We start from the raw sequence: 18612 nt of genomic DNA, 5'->3' as shown, positions 1-18612 counted from the left end.
ATTCTATGATTCTACGAGTCTGTGAAACCATAGCTAAGTCCAAGACACAGTCTTTCTTTATATGCATCCCCCAATGTGATTCACAACTGCCTCATCTAATGAAAACATGGAGTATATTGCTGATTTTCCTCTCTGTTAAGAAATTCACAGCTTCTCAGGATCTTACTTTATCTTCCTAAAAATTGTCTATAATCCCAAGTTCAGCTTTGCTAATTGTAAGCTAGCATAGCAAAACATTTTCAAAGAACATGCGTAATTTAGATCTATAGCATGGTGGAATAAAGCATGTATTATACTGCAAAAATGAACAAAGGAACTACCTATGAACCCTACAAAACTACTTCCTTTCCTGTTTGTTTTTTTCTCTCATGACACTATTAATTTTGAAGTTTTTAAGTAAATACTAGCAAGCCGTAGGGCTTTTTTTTTTTTTTATTCTTAATTTCTCCATACAAGTATATCCATTTGTTGTCAACATGGAAAGATAAAACATTACCTGCAGTGAAACTCAGTGTTGAAAAGGAATAAAATTCTCACAAGTATTGCTGGACTTTCAGACTCTCTGTCTCTCCTAATTGTGTATGAAAATGAACGTAAGCACAAATACAGAAATGAACTGATCTAATTTTGACTGTGAATATGCAGCTCTGTCTTTCTTTGCATTCTTCTTGCAAAAAGCAGACACTGAAAACACTGTAGTAAGTTATTTAATGGTGATAAAATTAAGTGGGAGTGCAAAGCATCCCTAAAACATTGGTGTTCTAAAATTCCAAGCTTCTAAGCCAGTCATTCAGTCCTGGTAATTACATATATACATGCACATGTGGATTTTAAATCACTTGCCATAATAGTTTCAAAAGGGTATTTTTATATCATATCTTAAAATAGTCTCAGTTATTTGGAGCATATATGGAGCAAAATTAAACTTTAAAATAGGTTTAAGAGCATGTAAGAAAATCAGCATGAAGAAAAGAATTACTGCTGATACTGAAGATTTCAAACTTTCATTGCTCAAAAGTGCTCCTCTAGAAGACACCCCTGAAGAGCAGAAGACCACTGCCTATTAAAAACAAAATCACAGACCTGCAGAAATGGATAGCTCAGATGCAAAAAACCATGTGATTTGAACTTTTAACTCATTCAAGTTGAAAAATAAAACATAAAACAATGTGTGCATAGGCATGTGCTTGCACGCACACACACAAAGAATTACTGGAATGCATTCAGCACCAGGTTGTTACTACATACGAACAATGAACCCCAGTGGATTAGAGAATATGCTGCTCTGAGGCAATACACTGAGGCAACACAACCAGACTAGCAGAACACCAGCAAAAATGTCTTGGTCCCTGACATTTGTAGCCTTTATGAAAACAACAAGGTAAGCTTGATCACTGCTCTGGTATTATTTGTCAGACCTTTCCATTACTGAAGTACAACTTTGTTTTTAGTAATAACCAGAATGATGAAAACCCTCATGCAATACATTAGCTAAAGGTCAACCAGAGCAATTCTTTCTTAAAAAAGGCTTAAAAAATTACACCACTGTTTCCACAGTTCTATCTGAAAAAAAAATAAAATCTGTCGCCCAAATCAGAACTTTGAGAAAACATGCACAAAAATAAGAAGAGATGACAGAAAATTTGATTTGTTTGTCTAAACAAGTAATACTGTATTTGTGCCAGCATGAAATAATCACCTTTTTGAAAAAATGGGGATTCATTGCCTCCTTCTCCTGAATCCAGAAAATATCTTTGGATGAATCAATAATGGAGTTATTTTTTTGAAGTTACAGAGACAAACTCATTGGGAGTATTTGTAAACCACAGAGTTCAAACATTATGTGTTACACATATTGAATTTAAAAAGAATCAAAATTGTTTTTATGGGATTGTTGTTACTTCTAGAAATTAAGCTACCTAGAATGAAAACTATTTATCTCAGTGAAACAAAATGAATCCTATTTGTATGTTCTGCAGAAAGTTTTAATCTCCATTCTCAGAAGAGAGAGGGTTATGCCAGGTGTCTCAGACAAGTGTTCCAGAAGAATCTCACACAAAATTAATTTTTACAGTGATTACAGCAAGCACTTCCACCTAAAGACACAAAATACAGTGTGCATTGCTTGGTCTGTTTTCACTGCAAATGTGAAAAAGAAAGGAAATAAGACTGTATTTAAATGGCAACCAGGCCTTGCTTTCATCACTACATGATGCATGTTGACATTTTTCCCAGCTATAATGTAAATATTTTTATATTTCTGTAATTGAACTGGTTGTGCTGCAGTGGGTATGACACGTTCAAGAAAAACAGCAGGCCTGCTTCCAAGAAAACATGCAGACTAAGTGAATATCTGACCTAATCAAACTAAGGTTAGGTATGTGGAGAAAATGTCTCTAAATGTCAACAAAAACAACAGAGCAAAACAAAAAGAGGCACTGCAGTACTGCTTAGAATGGGGACTGTTCACATAGCCTCTCCTCAGCCTCATACTTAGGCTATGAATAGGTTCACGCTTCTTTTTTAACAGCACAACACAGCAAGTTAGGTAACCGTTCCTATCTATTGTTGATACTTTATATTAGCCTAAAGACATTTGTTCCCCCTTTTCATTCATCAGGAGAGGCAACTTTTTTCCTGTTTCTCAGAAGATGCAGGTTAATTTTTGTTTTATGTTCATTCAATTTGCATTTATTATTTCCCAAAACTGTGGAAAGAGCAAGAAAGAATGGAGGCTGAACCTAGCAATCATTTCTAGAGGAACAAGAAAGGATTAATTTGGGAAAGAGAATTTGTGACAGTCATTATTATACCTCTGCACTCAAATCTGTCATGAAAGGCACATAGAGCAACATCTGAAAACATCCCACTTATATTCTAAAGTGAATGGCTAATCATCAAGTCTTGCTCTCCAGAGTTCCTACTTTTAACTGTTCTATTCTCTTGTAAAGTAACACAGTCAAATCTGGTTGGCCATAGTAGTGGCGTACCAGTGACGCTGCAAATCAAAATTTTCTTTTATGTCAGAGGTAAAAATGAAAGTCATTTTCTGACAGTACAGAGGAACCATAAATTCCTCTCAAATGTTCAAATCTGGTCAGCTTGTGTTAATACATGGAAGATGATGGAAGAATTACGAGTGGTCTTCTTACACGTTTACCCATCTAGGTACTCATTCATGCCTGCCTCACAAAGTGTTTACTCTCAATACAATAACGTTTTACAAATGAGAAAAAATAAACAGATGTTTTTAAACAGAGAGAACTTGGTGACCTTATGGTGGATACTACAGATCATATGTGGCAGAGTTCTGCTGATCTACTAGAATGATGTAAGCATTCTGGCTTATGTCTGGCTTGCTGATTCACTAATCAAAAACATCTGTAAGGCACAAAAGATGTCTCCGTTGTGTGTATGTAACTTAATAATAAAGAGTTCTATTACATTGCTAGAACTTCTTGATTTGTTCTTACCGGAAGGGTTGAAAAGTTTTTCTTATCTACAGTAAACAGAAATGTTAGAAATGAAGGGAAGATACGGTCATATTTCTTAAGTATCTTTTTGTGTCATCAGAGTCTCCAGTGATACAGCTGAGAAAATCTTGTTCTAATCTATTAGCATTTTCTTACACGTACTTGACAGACAGTAGCATGACACAAAAGCTCCTTTCAAGTAACAGTATTTTCTTAAATTGCATAAAACCACAGAAATACTGTAATCTGATAAAATAGATGAAAAATCAAACCAACCAGTAACAGTATCATTGTCTGGTTTCTCCCAGTCCAATATGACGAAAGTTGGACAGCCCTCAACAGTCACAACTGTGAGGTTGGTGGGAGGATTCTGTGGAGGACGGGTAGGTTCTTCTTTGATGCCAGCCTCTTCTTGAGGGAAATGTTCAAGAGAGCTTGTGATAGAGCAAGGCACATCATCATCTTTCTTCATATATTTGACATGGGGTGCTAAAAGCAATAAGAAAAGGTTATTATTCCATACAAAGTACAAACACTGATGCTTTAGTAAAACATCAACGCAATTCCACCCAGTATGCAACTTCCAGTTCAGGGACTGTAGCAAAAATATGCACAAGTCAAAATCCATTTTTTGACTTCAAGAATTAAAAACTATATATTCAATACTCTCTCTAAGCTGCTCTGACTTATTTATTTATTTTTAAAATTTTCTTATTTATTTGGTTGTTTTAGATATGGGATCTGCACTCACTTCACTCTCTTCCCATGGTCACCGCTGATGAAAAGTTACTTTACAGGCACTAATGAGTAATGCATGTTGTTAAACAATTTGAAATAATTAAATTTTGTTGTGAAGAGTACAACGGGTTGTACTCTTTCTACAGCAAAGTGACACCACAATTTCATTTGCAACTTTTGAGTGCTATGATAATACGAAGACGTAATGCCCACTAGTCCACCAGCAAGAGTAGTGTTTAGTTGAGAGTAATTCAGTCATTAACTTGCAGCTTCTAGAAAATGCTAGAATCTCAAACATTTTCAGCAGTACAGGATCAAACCTTGAAGAAAACCTGAGGCAAATGTCTTGCATTCTGCGTGAAAATTTGTAAAAGAAAATTACTGAAATTTATAATTAAAAACTCATTAGCTCTAAAATTCAAATTTGCTAGACTGCGAAGTAGGAGGCTGTAATATGGAAGAAAACAGAATAGATGTAAAATGCAGCCAAGAACAGGCTGGTGATCCTGATTCTCCACAGAGCCCTTTCATCTGACTGAGGTGAAAAAGAATCAAATGAAGTTCTGGCCCTCAAATAATCAAACAAGAAAATTTTGATTAAAAACTGTTTCCATATATTTCCCCAAATTGAAATAACATAGCTTTTAAAATCCTACCTAGGTACCTTGGCTTGCCTGAAGAGTCTGTTTCTGACGTAGGGCTTGAACTGAAGACAGTTGCATCAACTGTAAGGAGACACAGTTATGACTCAGTTTGCAATAAATATTGTTTCAATGTTAGAACTCTAGAATTTCACAGTTCTTCTGGCATTTTAAATCATTACTGGAAGTGTTCCTCCACTTGTAGCTTACTCCTACATGATTTTATAAAAGATTAATTCACAACAGATCATTATGTTTATCCTATTGCACTCTTTTTTTTTTCTGATCTAGATAGTAACATATTGATCTTAGGTAGTAGGATACCACAACCACCTTGAGTGTTTGCCACTGTCAAGTTAACAATTTTAATTTATATTCTATACAAAATGAAATGTTCAGTAAAAGAAGTGTCTTATTTACTTCTCTCACAGACTAAAAGTAGACACTGAATAGTACTGAAGTCCTGCTTAGCATGTATTGATTTCTACCAAGATAGAAGGGTCATCATGTTCTCCTTTTACAAAGGTGTATATTAGAAGACACTGATATGAATTCAGCCAATTTACCAATTTAGACAAAGTGGCAAAACAGAAATCAGAATCATCCCAGATAGAGTACTTCTTATATTAAATATATGGTGGATCAGTGTATTCAAGAAAAGGAAACAAGAAAAAAAGAGGGAACTTAAGTGCATTTTAGAAAACAAACAAACAAACAAACAGTTCAGAACTGTCTGTGTTATACTCACCATAATACTCTGGAGTTGCAAAAGCTGTTGGTGTCTTATAAGGCACTCCTGTCTTCACGGGCATTGTTGGTCCAGCTGGTTTAGCTACGGTGACAGAAGGAGAAGCTTATGGCAAAAAGGCATTCACTATTCAGAAAATCAAAAAGCTACTTCATTCTCATCAGAATTCCGATTTCTGATGACTACTTCATAAAATATGTGGGTAAATACTTTCATTAAAACTACTTCCCTCAAACCTTACTCAATAGCTTCCAGTTGGATTTAAAAAGTCTGAGTTGTCCATATTGGCAATATAACTTACCCTTGAAATCTAGTAATAAAATTCTTTGTTATTTGGAGACTGTCTTTAAGAACTTCAGTTAGCTAGAACATGACCTGGCTATAAAGCACTGGTAAAAGTCATAAAATAACCAACATTAACATTCTGTTTCTTGAATAAAAGAGCACATTTCTTTACAAGACAAAAGAGCTAAGTCAGTAACTGATATTCAGAAACCTACCAGACAATTGTGGCTATGAAATCTCACCTCCAAAAATCCACAAACTACATAATGTAGTCACCTTCACTGGCAGTACAACACATAACATGATGACTGAAGGCAGAATGTTGATGAATTAAGTTCAAAGAATGAAGGTAGTATAAAAGTGGACAGTGGAAATTTTAGATTCTTACTTCTCACTTCAGTCCAGTTCCACAAATGCTTTGGAACTTTTTTTTTTTTTTTTTTTTTTTTAACATAGCTAAGAGACTTTTAATGCCTGCATATAGACTTTCTCATAACATTCACCTAGTGGACGAGTGAGAAAGATACAAGTAAGGAATTAATCACGGCATTAATAAGAAGGAGAAACAGAAGAAAATTATGAAAGGGAAAATCCAAGAGGAACATTGAAGCAAAATTTTCCTGTTAATGATGTGGAACAACCTCTCTAGAGAACTGAAAGAAACTTACACGGTGTTTAAAACTAAGCTGAATAAACACTATGAAACAAAGAAAAAGGAAAATCTACTACTGGCCCTACAAGGAAGGTCCAGGTCATCTAACCAATTTATTCTGTCTTGAATGTCTAGGAAGACATGACAACAGATGACTACTCCATAACCTGGCCACTAGTGTATGGAAAAAAAAAAAGGTGGAATTCCAAAATGCTGTTAGATGAATTAGAGATTTAATGGGGAAAATAAGAACAGATCCCATTACAAGCAAATGAAAATGCATCGAGGCAAATTTTTTTGTGTGCTACATATTAAGACTGACAAGGTCTAATGTTCTGTTTTAGCTATTACTAAGAAAATACCACCAGTCAACAGGAAGTGCAGACACTTCTTAGCTCTGCTGTTGTGCAGATACACAGCTTGTTTCAACCATCTTTGAGATCTTTACTTCTAAATTGCTGCACAAAATATTAAAGATTTATTTAGGTCCTGCCACCATGAAGATCTGCTACTGGGGTAAGCTTTCTCACAACGATGTCGGCAGAGATGGATCAGCTTAGATTCTGTAGCAAAGGACATAGAAGTCAAAAGAGTCTTCCTTGACAGACCCAAACAGAAAGGTGGTCTTTGCTTTCATGAAAATGGAGAAAAAAATTCATAACTTTCTTGCCTTAATAACACACAAATTCCCCAAATGAAATAAAACAAAACAAATAAAGTGAAATGATTAATAAAGCAGAACCGAGACGTTCATATTTCCAGTGAAATAAAAAGAGTAATATGAGGAGGGGAGTATTATGATACTAAGCAGAGTGAGATGAATTAACATTAACCTATTAACCTTTGGATTCTAATTTCAAATCCAAATACATACGAAGTGATACTGAGTATTAGCGTCAGGATAAAACTAAAATAAAACAGGAAATGCAAAAGATTCTGCATGCTCTAACAATGATACTGAGAAGCAAGAACACTGTTACACATAAATGAAGCTAAACTCATTGTACATGTGATAACTTCTATTCCTCTACGTCCCAGATAAGTTAGTTTTGCCTGCCTATTAGCTCAAGCTATATCCAGCGGTTAATGCATGTGCCAGATACACAGGACAGAATTTTTTATAAATTATCAGCTGTGGATATGTATTGAAGCATAATATCTGATATCTCCCATCTGATACATACATTAAATAACTGCAAATGCTATTAGTAGACATGAAATGTTTTTATCGTTGATCTATTTAAAGGATGATTTGTATTATGCTCATTTGATGCTGGTTTGCTCTCACCTCCCTTACTGTGGATGAGTTACATAACAAGGTTAAATATATCTGTTTCTATATAGAAATAATTTATATATTCAGACAAAAGACACAAGGCTCTTTAAGAAAACTGGTTTTTATAGATATCACATTTAATTTAAGAAAGAATTTATACTATAAAATTCTCCTGTACACAGATAGTGAGTTAAGTAACACATAAAATGTTCATGCTGAAAAGGCTGAGATACCTGGCATGCCTGGTTTACCCGTCACAGTGTTTGGAGGCAGAGGCTTTCTTCGCATTGGTGTAGGCTTGACAGGAGGTATAGGAGGATGCTGAGGTCTAGGTGATGTAGCTCCTGAATGACATAATAGGACACTGTCATTAATTATTTAACCTCCAAGTCAATAAATAGTCAGAAAATACAATAGAAGTCATATTCTGACATCTGAAATACTATTTCACGTTTGATTTAGTAGTAAAAGCAAAGACATGAAGCATGAAAATAAATACAGTTGTATTTTCAGTCTTGAATTCTTTGGAAAGTGTGTGTTATGGTATCTTAAACCAAGCTTACAGCGATAAAATAAAGATCCTCTGGGATTTTGTACAAATGCTTTGAAGGTTTATTTTATGTGTAGTTAGTTAGTCTCATTTCTGCCAACCATTCTTTTTTTGGAAGCCAATGGGATACTTCTTCCCACAGTAAACAGTATCTGAGTGTAGTTGGAAACTTCTTCAGTGCCCTACTCACAGAATTCATTACTTCTGTACTTTCTAACTGATAAAACCAGTCCCCCTCAGATTGAAGTGTAAGATGTAGCAAAGGTGAATTATTATTAGAGATATGTTATCCAATACTACTTTAATGTAAAAAAATGAAAAAATCTCTGTATGGATTGACATGTGTAAAGACTGGTATTCTGCTAGAAATGTCTGAAGCAGCCACGTAGGCTGAAGCAACCAAATTCTGATAATAACATATCACAAATAACATATACTGTTTTTGCATATCTTCAGTTAAAATATTCTGAATGTTTGGAAAATGCAATTGTCTCTCTTTCAAGAGAGTTAAAACTGATAAGACTGGGAGAGCACATGTAAAGAAACTCAAGCTATTTCATTCCACCTTGGTATTTTGCAACATCCCTCGCATTAAAATTTTCCTAACTATCCTAACATCCAACAAAGCCTTCTTATCAGTGGGAATGTATTTTGATTATCTATTCTCCCTTGCTATCTAGACTATATAAGAATGAAAATAATCAGCGCTTACAGTACTGTGGCTGTTTGACCAAATGGGTGAAACAAACAGTGATGATGGTAATTTATAGTTGCAAACATGTGCCACAAAATAAGAAGAGGCCACAAAATATTCTTATTTTTATCTCTTACAACCATCCTGAAGTAAGAAGTATATGCATGAATATGACGATTAAGAATTTCTCTTCTTCAGCGGAGGTGTTTTTATGTAAGAAAGATAATGTCTTGATTTTTCATAGCTATTAGAAATCTCTGTATCTTTTTTTTTCAGTTAATCTTACCAGAGAATGGCTTCTCCCAGGTGTCAATATATTCCAAAGGTTTTTTTACATCCATGCCAATATGTCTGGCAATATCCTCAGGTGTATATATGTCATCTGTGAAGGGAAAGGGAGTAAACTATTTTCTACAGGGCAGTACTGACTTATGAAACAATTCTACATTGTATAGGTTCAAACTCTCACCAACATGAAGTGCAAAATTGGTATTTTTAGTGATACCTTTGTTATATCTATTTTATTTTCCTATTCAAGTAAGTAGAAAGTAGTCTTGATCTAGAAAGTCTACACTTTAATTCTAAGTATTCATTGATGAAGGTATATTTAGAAATAGAGAATAAGATTAAGGGAAAACTGATGATGTAAACCATAATTATAAGTGCAAAGATGAGTACAAGAAACATTTCAGATTTTCAGCACAGAGGATGTCTGTTGATTCTTGTAAATGATGAAATTCTTCTTTTCCTTAAAAATAATGTCTTTGGTTGTTGTCTATACTGAATAACTACAGGAATTCAGAAAACAAACAATCTACACTTGGAGTACTGGAGGCAAAATGTCTATAAAATTCAGTTTATATACAGAAGAATGTCCTACTTAAAAGGAATATTAACGCTTTAAAAATATAAATAAATTAAATGACATTAAAAAGATCAATGCAACTTCTAGTACAAATAAACTGTTTCGCATGCTGACATTCATAGGATAATCCTTATCCATTCATAGGATAAAGTAAATAAGTGTATTTACTTTATGAAAATCTCTTAATATGGTAGACTGAGAAGATCACACATTGTGATCATCACGTTTGTGAAAAATTCACCCTTTCTCATGACATGAGAGAAAACCTTGAAATCTAAAAGGAAAATAAATAAGAGATTAATGATCAAATTGGATAGCCTATTTCCATGTGATCTAAACATTTCGACAAAGGTTTTCATATTTTTATAATCCAGTCTTCAACTTGTTACTGACTACACTGGTATTTCAACATATGAAGAACCTATTTTTTTAAATATATTTTACTGTTTCACTATTGGTGCTAAGTATATCTTAGAAATCCACAGTAAAAATGGAATTGGATGGAAAGTATGCACTCTAAAAATATGACTGAGTCTCACTATTCCTCACAGAGTAAAGAAGCAGTATGGAAACATGAAATGATTCCCTACAGGTTAAAATAATGAGACTTGAAGTAAGTTGTATCAAGATGTGGGTCTTCTGGTCCCTGTGACTGAAAATCCTAAATGTATTGTGTGATTTTAATATAACTGCAATTTGTCTTCAGGTAACTAAAGTGGTTAATTAATTAGGTCTTCAGGTATACAAAGCACCAGAGCACTAATCAGTGTTTCTTGTGAATGGCATTTGAGGAAGGTGTATGAGAACATCAGTGTTAGCTTTAAAAAGAAAAAGAAATCTTATTGAGCATAGGCATCAGACAAAGCATACTAACTTCTTAACTTTACCCCACAATAAATACTTCAACAAAATGTATCATTACATTGCCTAATCTCACAAAATCACCCAGGCTCGCAAGTATCTGTTACAAGTCTAACTTAGTTCTGCACCTGTGTCTTCAAAAAGCCTGCCTCTATTCTTAACTATATAATTGGGAATCACAATCTGTTCTGAGTTGTATCAGCTAGCAACAAAAAAAAAATGTTGTAAACATTCCAGATGGCAGAAGAAACATTTAGTTCAGAACCGTGCACTATCATTAGGTTTGTAAAACATGCTCCTTTTGACAAAAGTCTCAATTTTGAGTACTTTAATGCTCTTCAAAATCACTGACGTTTGTTTCTACACAAAGTACCTGCAATGTCCTACAGCTTTCTGTATTTATCATAGCACTTGTGTTAAGCAGGCTATGTTAGCTGCCATAGTATAAGCATTTCAACATTCATCCGAACTTGTAATAGAACTGAGAATAATTTCGTTAGATGAATGTGTATCCATGTTTCTTTAAGTTACAATTTTTTAAATTATTATTTTTTAAGCATGCATGGGGTCTGAGACAGCTTAAAACTAACTAATGCATCTCTAAAAGCAGGAATGCCATTAGAAGGGAAGAAGTAGAAAAGTGCTGTTGATAAACAATTAGAGCATATAAAATAATGATAAAAATTAGAGCATATATAATCATAGAATTATTAAGGTTGGAAAAGTGCTCTAAATCATCTAGTCCAACTGTCCACCTAGCACCAATGCTGCCCACGAAACCATGTTCCCCAGTACTGCATCTACACATTACACCTTAATATTTGAATTCCTGTAGAACTTTGCTATACACTCACAGTTTCAAAAATAAAAACCAAGGAGAGCATAAAGTTGCTGTCTGTTCTAATGAAAACCAACTGTCTCTCAGAACGGAGGCTAAATGTTGAAACTTTGTTTGCTGAATTTTGTCCGGAAGTTTTTAAATGCTAAAAATTAAACCAGATAATGCTTGGGTAAGGTATATTACATACATGGAAGTAAATACAACAATCCACGTCTTTAAATTGTAGATAATTTATTTAAAATGACTTAAAACATGGCAGAAAAATAAAAAGGAATGCTAGTCAAGAAGGTGCAACCCCTGCTCCTTTCATAGAATCATAGAATCATAGAATCATAGAATCACTAAGGTTGGAAAAGACCTAAAAGATCACCCAGTCCAACCGTTCACCTATTCCCAATAGCTCCTACTAAACCATGTCCCTCAACACAACATCCAGCCTTTCCTTGAACACCCCCAGGGTCGGTGATTCCACCACCTCCCTGGGCAGTCCATTCCAGTGCCTGACCACCCTTTCTGAAAAGTAATACTTCCTCATGTCCAGCCTGAATCTCCTCTGCCGTAGCTTGAAACCATTCCCCCTGGTCCTATCACTAATGACACGAGAGAAGAGGCCGACCCCCAGCTCACTACAACCTCCCTTCAGGAAGTTATAGAGAGCAATAAGGTCTCCCCTGAGCCTCCTCTTCTCCAGGCTGAACATTCCCAGCTCCTTCAGCCTCTCCTCATATGGCCTGTGTTCCAGACCCCTCACCAGCTTTGTTGCCCTTCTTTGAACACGTTCCAGGGCCTCAATATCTTTCTTGCAGTGAGGGGCCCAAAACTGGACACAGTACTCGAGGTGCGGCCTCACGAGTGCTGAATATAGGGGAACAATCACCTCTCTGCTCCTGCTTGCAACACTGTTTCTGATGCAAGCCAGGATGCCATTGGCCTTCTTGGCCACCTGGGCACACTGTCGGCTCATGTTCAGCCGAGCATCAATCAATACCCCCAGGTCCATTTCCTCTACGCAGTCCTCCAGCCACACCGCCCCAAGCCTGTAGCGTCGCCTGGGGTTGTTGTGGCCGAAGTGTAGGACCCGGCATTTGGCCTTGTTGAAACTCATCCCATTGGCTCCAGCCCAGCTCTCCAGCCTGTCCAGATCCCTCTGTAGGGCCTCGCTACCCCCAGGCAGATCCACACTTCCAGCCAATTTGGTGTCATCTGCGAATTTACTGAGGGTGCACTCGATGCCCTCATCGAGGTCATCAATAAAGATATTGAAGAGGACAGGCCCCAGCACCGACCCCTGCGGAACACCACTCACGACCGGTCGCCAGCTGGATTTAACTCCATTCACCACCACTCTCTGTGCCCGGCCCTCCAGCCAGCTCCTTACCCAGCCAAGAGTGTACCCATCCAAGCCTCTGGCTGCCAGCTTCTGCAGGAGAATGCTGTGGGAGACAGTGTCAAAGGCTTTGCTGAAGTCTAGGTAGACCACATCAACAGCCTTTCCTTCATCCACCAGATGGGTCACTAGATCATAGAAGGAGATCAGGTTGGTCAAACAGGACCTGCCCTTCATGAACCCATGCTGGCTAGGCCTGATCCCCCGGTCACCCTGCACATGCCGCATGATCTCCCTCAAGACGATCTGCTCCATAACCTTCCCTGGCACCGAGGTCAGGCTGACAGGCCTGTAGTTCCCCGGATCCTCCTTACGACCTTTCTTATAAATGGGAGTCACACTGGCAAGCCTCCAGTCTTCTGGGACCTCACCAGTCAACAAGGAGCGCTGACAGATGATGGAAAGCGGCTCGGCTATCACCTCTGCCAGTTCCCTCAGCACTCTCGGGTGGATCTCATCTGGCCCCATCGACTTGTGACAGTCCAGCTGGAGCAGTAGGTCTCTGACTGTTTCTTTCAGAATCACAGGGGGGTTAGTGTGCTCCCCGGCCGAGATTACCAGGTCAGAGAGAGGGGTATCCTGAGGATAACTGGTCTGACTTTTAAAGACAGACGTAAAGAAGGCATTCAGAACCTCCGCCTTTTCCTTATCCTCAGTGGTCACATTCCCAGCCTCATCCAGCAAAGAGTGGATATTCTCCTTTGTCCTCCTCTTACTGTTAATGTTAATGTTAATGACTTTCCCACAGTCATGTTAACCAGCTGGCATAACAGCTACATATACAGCTAGCCAGGAGAATTAAAAGCCTGCCAGGAAACCAACCACAGTCCTATGCACTTTTGCTGGAAAAAACAAACTCCACAGCTTATCATCTGGGCCTTGCAGCTGCCAAGCACACTTTGCATGGGGTGAAACATTGACGCTAACGTGTATGCTCAGGAAGAAGAACTGGAGCACTTTCAACATAGATGCCTGATGGAAGTAAAATGTCCTATCTGGTCTTAAAACAACAGAGTAACAAATGTACTCTTCAGAAAAAGAAATAATGTTTAAATGCTTGAAAACTTATTGTTTCTTACAGGCTGGTTAAGGATTCTGAACAGCTTACACCAGAGGTTAAAGAATTCTCATCATCTAACTACAGAAAATAACATACTATTTTCATAGTGGAAGAAATATACTTCTCTACTCTCAAAAATAATCAAAACATATTAATTTGTATTATAATTTCTCTAACATGTCATCTACTGAAAAAAAAATAACTTTTTTCTCGGTAAGATTTAGGGTTCAAAGTTAGTCAAATTCTCTTTTTTAAGTCTTTTCAGTGGATTTAAGAGATCATTTGCAACACATAATTGCATATTTCTTGGGAGGGTTGTAAAAGATTTCTTTGTAATTGATTTTCTGAATGCTTTGTTGTACAAAATGCTTTTTGTAAGTATGGATAACCTTACATGCTCAGATATTGCATTTGCCACAATACTGTGATGTACTTGCACTACAGAAAATTTGGGAATTTTACTTATTGATCATCAAGGGTAGAATATAGTAGAGAATGAAAAGAATTTGCTAAAAGCTGCAGCCCTCTTTGGTCATGTCATAATTGTAAAAAATTCATTAGTGATCTCTCTGCACTTTTGAGAAGATGTCGTGTTATAAGAAGGTATCAGTGAGTTGCTATGCCAGCAGGACTAGATGTACAAATAAAAAGTTGAGAATATATGCCCACTCCTTCTTAGCACTTTGGACATCCTGTTTAACTTAAAGGACCCACTTGACAGGATGCAAAATCTAGCTAACAGACCTCCTCATGATGTCTTCACTTAGAGGAAAAGACTTAAATAGCTGAGGAATGAAAGTGTTGCAAAAGTGTCATTTTTCAGAACTTTAAAAGAAGGTATCAGTTTCCTTGTGAATACTCAGCTTACACAACAAGGTAATGTAGCTTTGTGAGGATTTCTGACATCATCTACCACAGTGAAAGTAGTTCTTGATGGTAAGTAGCCCTACTGTAAAGACATAGAAACAAACACTAGTGGGTACTCCAGATGAAGCATTTAAGACAAAAATTGCTTAAAGTAATACTATAGTAATGACCTAAAATAGCAGTAAGCACAATAAACAACACTTAAAATAGTTAAATATCTGTTATTATGTTAACACTTCTGGCTTTTTTTTAATTATTTTTTCTACTTAATCAAAAAATGTCACTACCAGGGGCACTGCTATATGGAAGAATGAAAATTTTTTACATACTGTCTAACATAACTCTGTATTCATGGCACTCAAGAACAGTATAGAATTATTAAAGTCAGCAATTATATTCTACTGTACTCTAAGGAATTAACGTCAAATCAAACGTAATGAAGTATTTTGCAGGGTTCAAGATTATTTCATTAAGTAACATTCCTAATATGTTAAAAAAAAAATAGTTCTACCTGTTGTTGGCACAATCCACTTTGGCAAGCCAGGTGCTTTTGTTCTAGCTGGTGCTACTGTGGTTTTACTTGGAGCTGAGAAGAAGTTAAAACAAACAAACAAATCAAAAACCAAAAAACAGTAAGAAAAAGAAGAAAAAAAAAAGTTTCATAAGAAGAAGACAAAGTCAAACAGACTTATTTGTGATGGCAACAATTCCATATTAGAGAAGAGTAAGTAACAGTTGCTGTTCTGGTATGTATGATCTCTTTTCCTACATTGGAAAGGCTTTACCTGCAAACTGGTTAATTGGAAGAAAAACCTGCCTTTTTCCCAACAATAAGTAAGATTCCTCTAAGAACATGTGAACATCATTCATTAAATAATGATTTCTCCATCCAATAAAAAAAAAAAAAAAAGAAAAAAAAAGAAAAAAAGAATAAATAATTATTACCAGGTCTGGCCTGTGATTTATCAGATGGCCTTGGTCTTAAAGAAGTGAGACGTGTTTTATGTCCTGCTAAAAAGAAATACAGTTCAGTTTAAATACTATGTGTAAAAGCAACATCAATAATGCAGCGTAATTTGCCACAAAAAAATGGTCCATGCACCAAAGTGATATAGCAAAATGGACAAATGAGAATTCTATGAGTTCCGATCCAAAATGCACACTAGTTTCTTTAGCGGTCAGATTACTCCATCATGCAGTCTGACCAGTTACATTCATGTTTAGGTTTAGGAAAAGATATAAAATATTTACAGCCAGTTACCCAACTGTATATGGATACAGAGTTAGCTCTGCAAGGTATCCATGGCCTTAAGACATTAATTAGGTTCTGTAAAAAACAAACAAACAAAAAACCTCAAAATAAAACACCAAACTGAATCTCCCCAAATCAAATATCCAGATCAAAACAAGAAATATTGAAATATTCCTGCGAAGACAAACGAAAGCATTCAATGCAGACACTATAGAGCTGTAGAACATAGCAACATCAGCAAGACTAAAATTACAAGCCTTCAACCTTTTCCTACTGCCACCTTTCATTTGTCTGATAGTTTCAACATTTTAGTTATTACAGTATGTATGAGAATCTCACTGAAAGCTAAAAATGTAAGCAGTTGTCACTGTCATTTCATGCCAAATAATGGACTTGAGTAACTTTGAGGTAAATGTCTGTACATAAATACAGCTAGCTATTTGATATTTGAGTCTAAAAACCATTCTATCAACATCACTTACTCTAGCTTCTTTGAAGTGCCTGAGAAAACATTTCTTGTGGAAAGAATGTATTACTCATTTTTGACAGTTATAGTTGGGAAATTTTTCAAAAATTTAGATCTAGTATTTTGGAAAGAAAAATGTGGAAATCAGTTACATTTGTGTTTGCAAGACTATTGAATGGAGGACCATACACACAAAACTAATAGCACTTAAAAGCCTTTAGGAGTAACAAGAATAAGCCACTAAATCTTAAATCATATTGATTTTACTTAACAGACGTAGGTAGTCAATGCAACACAGAAAATCATAAGAATTACCTGTATACAACCATGGAATTTCAGTAGTGAGAGCAGTTTTGGGTTTGGGTGAAATCTGATATGTTTCATTGGGAACTGAAATAGGAGATTTCATTGCTTATCAACTGGAAATTATTTCTTTTAAACATCAAATCACCACAGGTAGAAGAGAAATTTAAACTTAGTGCAGACGATAAACAAAAAAAGTCAGTGGTAGAAACCTGGCTGATAATCAGGGTTTCATGCAAAGATTTAAAGACTGGGAAGATGTACACAATTAATAAATCAAAAGACAGTGGAAAAGATGAGCAGCTAATGTCTTTTTATATGACTCCTCATGTATGAGAATTTTTATAAGGAATATCAACCAAATGTCAGGAAAGTTCCAGGAAAATTAAAAACATCAATATTTTGTACATGCACTGGAGTAAGACTAACAAATGAACAAGGCAGAGATATATTTAAGTTATTTCTGTTGACTAAAGTGTAAGTTTAGTCATATAGAAAAGCAGAGAAAGGAAAGGTATAAACAAAAAATAATCTGACATAATATTTTCATTACCCAAAGTCATTTTGGACCCATCAACAACATGAACTGTTATAAGGTTAATTGATCCCAGGTGTGTTGTCTTTGGAGCTATGAGAAATAAAACATTACTCTGTGAGAAATGAAATCAATGACATTGGATTTACTTAAGTATCTTTCATCTTAAGTGTGTTTCATGAAAATTTATCTACACGTCTGCTAAGACAATTTTTAGTGACAGGAAATAGGCAAGCGCTCTGATTAGCCTGGATGTATTTTCATGCTGACGGCCAGACACTGCAAGTGTTCTGTTGGGCCTTCAGCTTCAGAGCAGAAATCCTAATGGTGGACACTAACTTGTGCTTTCCTAACATATTTATCTTTAAGGCATTCTTTTCTGGTGAAAAGGTGGTGACACACTGAACAGGTTGCCCAGAGAGGTTGTGGATGCCCCATCCCTGGAGGCATTCAAGGCCAGGCTGGAAGTGGCTCTGGGCAGCCTGGTCTGCTGGTTGGCAACCCTGCACATAGCAGGGGGTTGAAACCAGATGGTCATTGGGGTCCTTTTCAACCCAGGCCATTCTATGATTCTATGATATGATTCTATGATCCTGACTCAGATATGACAAAATTTTGTCAGCAATATCTAAGTTATTGGATGAAAAGGAGAGACTTGAAAGCAGAAACACTCTGTATGAGTTTTTGCTGCTTTCAGAAATAACAATAGAATACAGAAGCTGGAAAATAACCTACTTATTAGTATAAATAGTGATGACCAAATAGTGCCACTTGTTTTTATCAACTTTCACGATAACAGTAGCCTCTATTTTGTGTAAAAGTCAGTAAAGTGAACTAAATTTTAGAAGGAAAAAATGTAACTACTTAAGCTGCAATTTCTAAAATTCTTTTATTAAACCAAGCTTTGCAGTGGTGCCAAAATATGATACTGGTTAAATACTATATGATTGGAAATAGGTTCAATTGAGACTTAGAATCTAGCTAATTACAGAGAGTTTTTCAAAATAATCCTTTAGAAAATAAGTCTTTTTGCTGGACTGTTCAATTTGATTTTCACAACAAAATATAGGTATTGTTCTTTTAATTAATGGTGCTTAAATTGTTTCTAGCTACATAGG

General features: G+C 36.0%; 1 protein-coding gene across 4 annotated transcripts in view; it reads right to left on the bottom strand.

Moving 5' to 3' along the window:
- The window catches only part of LOC122177821 (ABI family member 3 binding protein), a 119868-nt gene that overhangs the window by 20271 nt on the left and 80985 nt on the right, over positions 1-18612 (bottom strand). For 3 of the 4 annotated variants that reach the window (XM_042867558.1, XM_042867560.1, XM_042867561.1), the window contains 9 exons: positions 17513-17587; positions 16972-17046; positions 15884-15949; positions 15450-15524; positions 9344-9439; positions 8047-8157; positions 5601-5684; positions 4868-4936; positions 3750-3962 (listed from right to left, as the gene is read on the bottom strand). In XM_042867558.1, coding sequence (XP_042723492.1) covers positions 3750-3962; positions 4868-4936; positions 5601-5684; positions 8047-8157; positions 9344-9439; positions 15450-15524; positions 15884-15949; positions 16972-17046; positions 17513-17587 — 864 coding nt within the window. The remainder of the gene's footprint in view (positions 1-3749; positions 3963-4867; positions 4937-5600; positions 5685-8046; positions 8158-9343; positions 9440-15449; positions 15525-15883; positions 15950-16971; positions 17047-17512; positions 17588-18612) is intronic. The other variant, XM_042867559.1, reaches the window with a different exon arrangement.

This window comes from Lagopus leucura, unplaced genomic scaffold, assembly GCF_019238085.1.
Source record: "Lagopus leucura isolate 7727_CA_CO unplaced genomic scaffold, USGS_WTPT01 Super-Scaffold_100001, whole genome shotgun sequence".
Classification (NCBI taxonomy): Eukaryota; Metazoa; Chordata; class Aves; order Galliformes; family Phasianidae; genus Lagopus; species Lagopus leucura.
This window is presented reverse-complemented; position numbering and strand designations above follow the sequence as displayed.